Genomic DNA, 11,056 nt, shown 5'->3' on the forward strand with positions numbered 1-11,056 from the left:
CACGGGTCCCCACGCTAGCTGCTCGATTCCTGGCTTTCTGCTAGGGAATTCTCCGTGGTTCTCCGTGTCTGGATGAAGAAAAACCCTCAAGTGTTGACCGTCCTCGGTCTGGCAATTAGGCTGTTCTTTCAGGTGTCCTTTGTTACTGCTGGCTGGTAACGTGGAAGGTTCCGACCTCAGTGTAATTTAGCTCGAAGCATAAAGCTTAAAAAGAACTTGTTCGTTCTTGAATTAAACTAGTGTAATTTAACGGACTGATAACTTTTAACAAAACAAAAGAAAAAAAAAAGCTAGTGATGTTGCTGGAAACGAGGGAAAAATCGAGGTTGCGGCACTTCGCGTGTGTGGCTTGACAACGAACAAAGAGCCTTCGCTGCGCCAGGTTGAAGTTCTTAGGGCGTTGGCGGGAGAGGGAGCACGCTGGGTGCATGCCGAAGTGCAGTTGGAGAGAACAAGAACAAGAGAGAACAAGAGAGCGAGCAAGCGTCGGTCGCTGCTTTTGTCTGCTAAGGCGTGGTTCCCAGAGGGCAGTCCTTTGTTGCCCTGATGGAGGGCTTGTTTCCAGTTTCCTGAGAAACTGTCTTTTCTTTAAACTTTTAATATGTCTATTCAAAAATCTATTTGCGCGTATTGTAATCAAATATCTTCCCACAATCAAACCTTAATTATCAAACGGTTGTACCGTTCTTAGTTTTAAGCACTTGATAAAAAGGAAAACAATTGTCAGTAGTTAAGGTTAGCATTTCACAGGAATCACATCAGATGAGAGGAACTTAACTAGCTTTCTGGATATATTGGCTGTTACACCTTCTTAGAGAATATAAGCAAGATACACGAATGGCATTGGATTATGAACAGGTAAATACAGAGTGACATTTATACATTAAACGGCATTTCAAACGATGGCATGTAATACTTATTTTGTCCACTTGGGGGAGCTTGGGTTACATGACGACAGCTTTGTTTCACCCTAAAACAACCTTCTGCTCAGGAGCTTTAGTTATTTAGTCAATTTAGTTATTTTATTATTAAATTTGAGCTGGAAAATTAATCGGGTATAGGATAACATTTCTTTATCATATCCTATCTAAAGGAAGTGTCAGAAAGTGTTGTGAACAAAGCATTGGTTACAACATAAAATGAATAAAGTTCAGGGATCCTTGCTGAAAATTAAAACACTGCAAAATTAACTTGTTTAGATTCTTTTCAACAACAAATAACACCAACATGGTAACATAACTACTCAAATAGAGTGGAGAGACCTAATCAAGTAACTAAAAGATTATTTAATAAAACAAAGTAATGCTTTGGGTTTTGAGGAGACATGCTGTTGTTTACACAAAGAGTTCAGGGCTGTCCTCTGGTGTCCTGGAGTTTCTCCCAAATTTACATCTGGCTGTGAAGAGCAGAATATCCTTTGATGTGAGGTAATCAAACAAAGAGGAAGGTCAGTTGCCATGGTTTCGTGTGTGGGGGGCAGTTTAGGGTTTCCTGTCCTCTCTTAAGAAGATTTCTGATAGGCTGTTCAGGAGAAAGCTAATCTCTGCTGAGTGTTTCTTTGTCATTTTAACAGACAGGCACCGAGGCTTACCTCTCTGCGGCATCAGAGGTGGCAAGTTTTACGATCAACTGCCCAGAAACAGCACTTAGGGAAAGCAACCTTTCAACCCCCCTCCTTTGGGTCGCTTCAGCTGTCTGTTGAGGGTTGATATCCCAAACCCCCTCCTCCTCTCAGAGAGAGAGAGAAGGAATTTTGAGTCTCCAAATTATTTGATATAAAATGCACAAATCCACACTGTTTGTACACTACATCATTGTACACTGAACAAAATTATAAACGCAACACTTTTGTTTTTGCCTCCATTCATCATGAGCAGAAGTCAAAGATCTAAGACTTTCTCTATGTACACAAAAGGCCTATTTCTCTCAAATATTCGGTCGAAATCTGTGTTAGTGAGCACTTTTTTATAATTTATACCATGGACTAATACGAAATGCCCCTAAAGATGTTTTAAGCAAGTTTAAATATTGTACATGGTCCAGTTTTCCTTGTACACACAAAGCACAGGCATTATCTCTAAATCTTTCTGGACTCTATCCGGCCCATACGTGTACCTTTAACCAAATACTGTAGGCTCAGAGTAAGGGCAACAGTTTTGGGCTTTAGGGTTCTGGAGGGGCCCATAATGGCTGGAGGAAGTCAATCAATCATTTTAAGCAGATGCGGCAACAATATACTGTATATAGCTGCCTGTTAACTGTCAGTTGCATTCTCTGTGCAGCTCCTCAACTTTTAACACCTCAACATGCAAATTAAATTTACAGTGTGGAAAATAATTTAGTAGATTTTTCAGACGCCCAAAAATTGGATTTTGAGTTTTTCAGGTGGTGCCGAGTTTAAATTAGTGGTTCTGAGACCCTCTTAGACATGCCAACATAACCTGAAACAGATTTTAAATAAACTGCATCAAGGTCAGCGTGCTGCAGTCTGAAAAGAAGCCATGTTTCCTTTAACCTCTTCTGCCAACCTGCAGACAGTTCATTAATTGTCCTCACTTGTCCAGATTAACATTGGCTTCTCTTCTCTTTGCTCATACAGCCATCCAGCCTGACTCCTCTGACTCTGTCACTTTTTCCACTCTAACTGTCACTTAGTCCAGGCCATTTCCCAGCTGGGAACTGGTACAAGTGACTTTGTTTATGGTTGTGCAGTGTCAGGAGAAATCACAGTGCAAACTATCAAGTTGTTGTTTACTCACTGTGTGCACCGCTCATTCTTCACCATAGCTACAGGGTCATTTTGCTTTTGTATCATTACTGATGTGTGTGTGCTAGCAGCGCTGGACTGGGACAATATAATTGGCCTTTTTGGCCGAGGCGGCCGACCAAGATCAGTCGGACACCCCACACCAATACACAAGTGTTCCATTTAGGGGGATGAAACACTGAGACGTGACATTGCACAAGATTGGTGTCCATGACTACAAGACAAGAATATATTGTAATAGACGTACTATTTAGAAAAAATATTTACAGAAGAATTATTGGACTGGCGGTCCTCCCCCAGAAGATTTTTAGCATTGAACACTTAATTTCCTGCATTGTGGAGACATTTTCTGCACCAATTTATGGTGGAAATGTCTTTATTTTTATAAAGGGAAGCACAAATTTCAGGTGGCAGGTGACAATTCACAATAAAAAAATATAATGCAGTAATCAGAAGCTCTTTTTTTTCCAGTAGATTTTTTTGAACAATGCAGAGGTTTCTTACATATTTACATTAAGCAGGTTTTCTTTAGTACAAATAAACCTTTCTTATAGCATTTTTATTTGTTAATTAACATTTCTTGGTACAAGCTATTTTTCAGAACATTTTTAACAAATGCTTTCAAAAAAATGGTGGCTACATGTCCCCAGCGTCCCTGGTGTAAAGGACCCTCCCTCTCTGCTCCCTCCCCACAGGTTGGGGTAAGTCAACAACAACAACAAGTCAAAAGCTGCTTCCAAGGTCTAGTATAAACTCTTCACCGTGAACCTTTAACCTCTTTTGCAGCTCTGTTTGACTGTGTACATAAGAGTAAGTTGTGCTCTTCATTGTACACACAGTAGCAGCGTATCGCTTGACTTGTGGCAGGCTCGATGCATTGGCCTGGGAGGCAACCGCTGTTCAACCTCAATCTCTCTTTCTTGTGTCATGGCAACAAGACAAACGGTGCACTGTAGAAAACCATGAAGGGGAATGCCTTAAATGTACGGTGCCTCCGTATTTGTGGACAACCGCCTTCAGGAAAATGAGTCTCTTCCTTGCCTACGTTTGGCTTTGTTCCAGGATACCATGCAAGTATATCTTGTAACATTTTGCCTACCACTGCAGAAAAGTTGATGCCACGGCGTCTCCCGGTCAAAACCTGAAATGTCAAAATGAATGTGTGGCAGTCACCGAAGCCCTTTAAGGAATGAGAAACATTTTCTCCTGCAGCAGCCTGTAGCCATCAGGATATTTAATCATTCTAAAGAGTTATGGTCATAGCATTAAAGTGACTGTGAAATCCCTGACAAACTGTAAATTAGTCCTAATAATGTCACGGTGCTTTTGTTGTGTCTGGCTCTCAGTGACTATAGGTCTCACTGTCCATAGGTTCCCAATAGAGGTGGCCAGTCATAACTTAGTGGGATTTAGAAAGCTTGTCTGGCTGGTATGAGCTGCTGAAGAGACAAACTTCATTGTCCACCTGCTGAGCTTTAAACAGCCTCGACCAAAATACACTGTTGTTACTGGGGATGAGGCTAGGCTTCAGTGGTAAGGTCGCTTACAACATAAATTATCTGTGTTGTTGTGAATATTTGTTGCCCTTCTTTTATATTTTTATTTTTTATTCGCAGATTTTGCCCTCAAATGTCCCCTTAAAGCTGAACTGAAATCAGAATGATCCTCGCTTTTTGTGTATGGAAATATAAACTATTATGATCCTGCAGCTATTGGGTAAATTCTTCCGTTTTTCAAAACAGGAATAAATGTTTTATGTTTATACACTGTATGCACAATTATTAGGCAAGTAAGTATTCTGAATGAATAATTATTAACCAAACTTGTATTTGTGTAATGAGGGAGTTTGTGATTAAAGTGAATCCCCCTTATGTCAAGGTGTGCATGGTTATTAGGGCAGCTTCATTACTTCTGGTAAAATGGGCCAAAAAAGACGTTTAATTGACACTGAAAAGTCAACAATTGTAAAATGCCTATGGCGCAAAAAAGTCGCATTGGGGAAGAAGAGGTGCAAATTAACTGCAAAAGACTTGAGTAGAATTAAACGTGAAGCTACCAGAAACCCACTATCCTCCAGTGAAACCATACTGCAGAACTGCGACCTACCTGGAGTGTTCAGAACAAGATGCCAAGTACTCAGAGACATGACCAAGGTCAGGAAGTTGAAGTGTCAAAATTGGGTAGGGAAATACCTGAAGACAGATTTTTCACAGATTTTATGGACAGATGGAGTGAGAGTAACTTTTGATGGACCAGGTGGATGAGTCCAGTTTCTGGAAGATACAAGCAATGGTATAGGAAGAAGTCCTCAGTTTTCAAGAAGGCCATGATCTTCTGCTTGGCTAGCTAGCAAGGGCCTCAAAGATGCCACAATAATGACCGTGCCCCCTTCCTCACCTCACTTGAATCCTGTTGAGAACATGTGGGCCTTTCTCAAATGTGAGATTTACAGTCAGGGAAGACAATACAGCTCTTTGAACAGCATTTGGGAGGCTGTGGTTGCTGCTTCAGCAACAGTTGATTGTGAACAGATCAAGAAACGGTGACTCCATGGATGGAAGGCTCATAGCAATTATTGAAAATAAATATTGGTCACTAAATATTTTTGGAATTGTTATTTTGTGGTGAGAATAAACAAGTAATTTGATAGAAATGATTTTGGTAATTTAGTTGCCTCATGATTCTGCATACTTAGTTATTCTCCTGAACAAGACAAAACTCACTTTCCTTAGTTAAACATTCAGGTTTGAGGTTCAGTTATATTTTGGATTTACTGAGAGCATTGTGTTTGTTCAACAATAGATTTAATCCTTAGGAATACATTTTGCCTAATAACTGTGCTGAGGTTGACTGGCTACTGACTGGAGAACATTGTAGCCTTGTTGCCTACGAATGTTGATAGAAGATGTTTTTCCCCACTTTTTAAACAATCTCGCATAAAGCTGGTTATGTCAAACTTGGTTTGGTGGAAAACGTTTTTTGATTGATACATATATATGTATATATGGCTCACAATTAAAAAAAAAAAATATATATATATATAAATGGGCCCACGAAGTGCAGTTGGAGAGAACAAGAACAAGAGAGCGAGCAAGCATGAGAGTGCGAACAAGAGCGTGTGTCGCTGTTTTTGTTTGTTGGGGCGTGGTTCCCAGAGGGCAGTCCTTTGTTCCCCTGATGGAGGGCTTGTTTCCAGTTTCCTGAGAAACTGTCTTTTCTTTAAACTTTTAATATGTCTATTCAAAAATCTATTTGCGCGCATTGTAATCAAATATCTTCCCACAATCAAACCTTAATTGTCAAACGGGTATACCATTCTTAGTTTTAAGCATTTGATAAAAGGAAAACTTGTCAGTAGTTCAACCTTAAGGTTAGCCTTTCAGACGATGGCATGTAATACTTATTTTGTCCACTCTGGGGAGCTCGGGTTACATGAGGATAGCTTTGATTAATCCGAAAACAATCTTTGCTCAGGAGCTGGGGAATTTAGTTATTTAACATTAAATTTGAGCTGGAAAATTGCTCGAGTAGTATAGGATGACATTTCTTTATCATCATTTCTAAAGGAAGTGTCAGAAAGTGTTGGGAACAAAGCATTGGTTACAACATAAAATGAGGCAATGTCAGGTGACCTTACTGAAAATTAAAACACTGCAAAATTAACTTATTTATATTCTTTTCAACAACAATATCAACAGCAACATGGTAACATAACTACTCAAATGGAGTGGGGAGACCTAGTTAAGTAACTTAAAGATTATTTGATTAAATAAGGTATGCTGTGCCAAAGAGTGTGCTGCAACTTCTTACAGGTTCGGTTAGTGAGGTGTCAAGGATCCAACCATTTAATAGTAGTATATTCCTTGGAGAAATTGACTTTACTAAAAATAAATGTTCAAATAAATATATCAAGAACTGCGTACAAGGCATAACTCTGTCTCCAGGCAGACTCTTCTGGACTTCACTTTATGGAGAAATAAATTGGCAGAAAATATGGCTTATTGTAGACAAATTCTGTCTTAACAACAAAGTAAAAGAGTTTTCCTTTAAGATATTACATCGTATATCCATCCATCCATCGTCAACCGCTTATCTTGTGTACAGGGTCGCGGGGGGGCTGGAGCCAGTCCCAGCTTACATCGGGCGAAAGAAGGGGGCCACCCTGGACAGGTCGCCAGTCCATCGCAGGGCATGTCATTTATTTTATTAATGTATATACTGTAGAATGTTTTGGTGGGATGTTGAACTTTATATGAAAAGGAAAACTGGACAAATGTTTTAACTTCAGGAAAAAGACATTCTTATATGTTTTGAAAGAAACGAGAAGGAAGAAGACGTAATTTGTTTTGTACAGTTGGTATTAGTATTGGGGAAATTCCACATCCACAAGAAAAAATGGACAGACTCCAAACCACACTTTCTCCAAGAACTGCATCATTAAAGCACCACAATTAAAAACGTTAAGAACAAGAAGGCAATCAAAAGTAACTGTGTGTTTGACAAATGTCTTTTGGACAGATGATATATTACTTTGAATTATATTTTTATTTCTTTTATTTTATAATTTTTATTTAATTCCTCTCTCTTTCCTGGGGCACTGCGGAGCTGGAGGTAGAGCCAAATTTATTTTTATTTATTTCGCTATGTCCTTCCTTTGTTATTATTTATGTATTTTCTACAGTAGTTTCTGCAACTACTGTACTGTCAACCTCCAACAACATGTCGATGTCCACACACACTCCAGGGGACACACACCGGACCTGGTCATTTCAAACTCCGCCCCAATTAGCAACCTTCTGGTCTATGATCTGGGTGTGTCTGACCACAAGGCCATCTCAATGGAGCTACCAGTCCTTTCCTCACACACCAAAGACAAGCGTCCAATCTGTTATAGGGACCTAAAAAAGATCAGCCCGGACACCTTGACCATAGACCTCCAACATCTCTCCTCTGCTGATTTCTCCTCAGTCACTGAGTCGGTTGACTTCTACAACAAATCTCTGAGCAGTCTCCTACATCTCCACGCACTTGTCAAATCATGTTTGGCATTTTTGCTTTAAAAATATATATAATATTAGATTAGCCTTTATTGTCTTCCTGAGGAGAAATTTTGTCTTGGGCATTCGAGAAAACACAGTTGACGTAGCAGCACACATGTACAATATTACACACAGATCTACACTACTAAACAATTAGTTGATTATCAAAATAGTTCAATCTGTTGATGGATGAAGCAATTATTCAGCTAATTGTTTCAGCTGTCATTTTAAATCTCTTGTGCATCAGTTTGTTTATATCTCCCCAATTTCAGCCTGTCAGTTTGGTATTTTTGGAAAGTTCGTACACACAAACCGGGGGGTCGGCCAGTTCAGAAATTAATTAAGTCCTGAGAGTCTCCGACGCCTGTTTTTCCTCTGCAGTTGTACAACTTGAGAAATGAAGGATTTGGCTTCTCTCTCGCTGTTATGAAATACTGAGGGATTAAAGAATGTGAAATAGTGGAAACCAAAAATTGTGGCTGGCATCACTTGTCTATCCTTAGCTTCTCTGAGTGCAGCACTGTCACTGGCCAGAACAAGCTAATGAAATAACTTCATTAGGGGCCACATGAAGTGAGCAAAAGAGGCAGAACAGAGGTCCCTGGTTCTTTTTTAGGTTTTGAACAATGTTACATAACATCATCTGCACAGTGTTACTTCAGTTGGGAGTCTTCAATTCCTCTTACAGTATCTGAAATGATCTTATTCATGGTCTTGAAGACTACTACCAACTTGCTAGTATCTCCTACAGCTTTATGGTCCTGACCTGTACAGCGCTTGAATAGTTGAGCTACATTGAGATGTTGCTTTTAGCTTTGACTTTGTGCTTTAAATAACCCCCCTCCAGTCTGGATGCCGACTGGCTGTGTTTCCATGCCTCAAACGGTAAATCTTGGTGTAAAAAAGGTCAGGTCAAGACGAAAAGGGTCAGCGTCTCCCAGACACAGCCTGTTGAATTTACTCATCACAAGACCTTAAATCCAGGAGTTATGTGGAAGACCTCAGGGAAATGTTTGAGATCACTTCCAGTGTGAGACTGTGCCAGGCTGCACGCCTTTGCTGCACTTTGAGTTTCAAATCTGTGTGGGAATGCAGTGAGGCATTTAAAGGGATTGGCTGGTCTGAGGCCAGGATCATTCAGTACTGGTCAGGTCAGGCATGATGACAAGGTCACAACACATTAAACTTATTGACTGTTCTGTGGGACCTTAAAGTCAGGAGGTTAACCAACTGCTGTCAAGGTCATTGTGTCCTGACATACTTTTATGTAAAGTGGCGGTCATGCCACAAAGTTACATTCACTCGTATGCTTGGTCATGTAGTGACCACTCGCTGGGCTAGGAGGAGAACTGCTGTAGCTAGCGAGGTAACGGCCAACGCCATAGCTGGCCCAGCCAGGGTAGCACAAGTCAGTACCCCTGAGCTTCTCTCTAAGTTCTCTCTACTACTACTCCCCCTAACATTTTCTTCACCAACTGCACACTGGTCTGAATAATCGACTCCGCCCTGATTGTCCTGATTAATAGACAAAGACAAAATAAAAAACAAAATAAAATAAAAAAATGCTCAAAAATAACATTTTGAAATATTGCTGGAAATATTAGGATTATTATATGTATTTTTTTTGTACTAATGTATTAAATGTAATTCTTAACAACAATATCGTAATATGTTGCAATAATAACTGGCTCAAGCAAGAAGTTCTTATAATGATATGATTGAAGAAATTTACTATTATCACATTAAAGCATATTTTATTTACAATATAAATGTGCCCTTTTCAACATTAAATCAATTGTAACATAAAGGCTAATTGTCTTCATTTACACAGTCAACAAACGACAATCACACTATCACACTTTTACAAGATACTTTAATAAGTATGATTTGCTTGTCTCAGTATATGTGGCCGTCAGATGTAGGTATTGTTAACTAATAGCATGTTCACAGCAGCGTTCACAAATGCCAGCTGCCATTAGCAACGGCATTTTCAAACACCTGCTAGTGATATAAAACTTTATTAAAACATGGAACGGCAGGAAAAGCAGTTTTGTTTGTTTCAGTGATTATTTTTGGTCCAGCCAGTCAGATGGCTCTTTTCGTCCTTTCTCTTTCCTGGGGCACTGCGGAGCTGGAAGTGGGGCCAAATTTGACTGTGTGAAACTGAATGGTGCAACACAGCTAATGAGCTTTGGTAGCTTCCTGCATTTTGGACTGTCTGGCTCTTTGTCCCCTTAAAGGTCACTGCCCCTACGATGGCTTGGTATTGGTCAAATTTGTGAGTGAACAGATTTACTTCGCCCCTGCGAGCGAATCCACTGGATGTGGCAATTGTATTGAAATTAATTGAATGTTGCCGTTTTACATGCTGGTGTGACCAGGCCTCAAGAGGGGAGTATTTCAGTCCACCCAAATCCCAAAAATACAACACAGATACCGTAGTTTGAGTAACAGAGATGAGTGATGGCAGTTTTTAAACCTCTGTTATGTTTGTAAATTTCAGATGGCTGGATGTGAGCGTAGCCAACCTGACATGCACCAGGTACTGGGTGGTGTACCTGCAGGTCATCCAGGAGGCTGTGTGGCCGGGCGGAGCTCTGCCTATGGCCCCTCAATGTGAACGCAGCCGGCAGCAGAAGGACAGCACCAGGCAACAAGCCTTACACTGTCTGATGGGACTCCTACCAGGTACATAAACAAGCAGTGACAATGCTGAGCACAAAATGTTTGAATTAGAGCCCGACCAGTACATCGCATGACCAGTATTATTGGACAATTTTAGACTAATCATTTACACTCTGCGACTATGGCTCAGGGGGGAGAGCGGTCGTCTATTACTTGGTTCGATCCCGGGCTCCCCCGGTCCACATTTTGAAGTGTCTTGGGCAAGACACTGAACCCCAAATTGCTCCTGGTGGCGTAGCCATCGGTGTGTGAATGAGTTAAGTTCTGTTTCTCATGAGCAGCTGGAACCTTAGCCTCTGCTCGTCAGTGTGTGTGAATGGGGTGAATCTGATGTAGTATAAAGCGCTATGAGTGGTCGGACAAATACAAATACAGACCATTAACCATTTTGCATTACAAACTGTAGAATGTCCTGTTTTAGGATGTCTCTTGGTCACTATTCTTTAATAATGAAATGTAAGGGATCCTCATCACATGTTTTGTTTATGTTATGCGTCTACACTTTTGAGAGAGGGATAGACACACACAACAAACAGCTGGTTATACACTGTTACATAATTCTCCA

At 40.3% G+C, this 11,056-nt stretch overlaps 2 protein-coding genes across 2 annotated transcripts in view; both read left to right on the forward strand.

Moving 5' to 3' along the window:
- tpst1 (tyrosylprotein sulfotransferase 1) overlaps positions 1 to 11,056 on the forward strand; it is a gene marked incomplete at its 3' end in the record, with an annotated part of 837,181 nt that overhangs the window by 716,255 nt on the left and 109,870 nt on the right.
- The window catches only part of snx19b (sorting nexin 19b), a 52,125-nt gene that overhangs the window by 32,700 nt on the left and 8,369 nt on the right, over positions 1 to 11,056 (forward strand). The window contains exon 12 of the mRNA XM_046074872.1: positions 10,310 to 10,494. Coding sequence (XP_045930828.1) covers positions 10,310 to 10,494 — 185 coding nt within the window. The remainder of the gene's footprint in view (positions 1 to 10,309; positions 10,495 to 11,056) is intronic.

The sequence above is a fragment of the Micropterus dolomieu genome, linkage group LG17 (assembly GCF_021292245.1).
Source record: "Micropterus dolomieu isolate WLL.071019.BEF.003 ecotype Adirondacks linkage group LG17, ASM2129224v1, whole genome shotgun sequence".
Classification (NCBI taxonomy): domain Eukaryota; kingdom Metazoa; phylum Chordata; class Actinopteri; order Centrarchiformes; family Centrarchidae; genus Micropterus; species Micropterus dolomieu.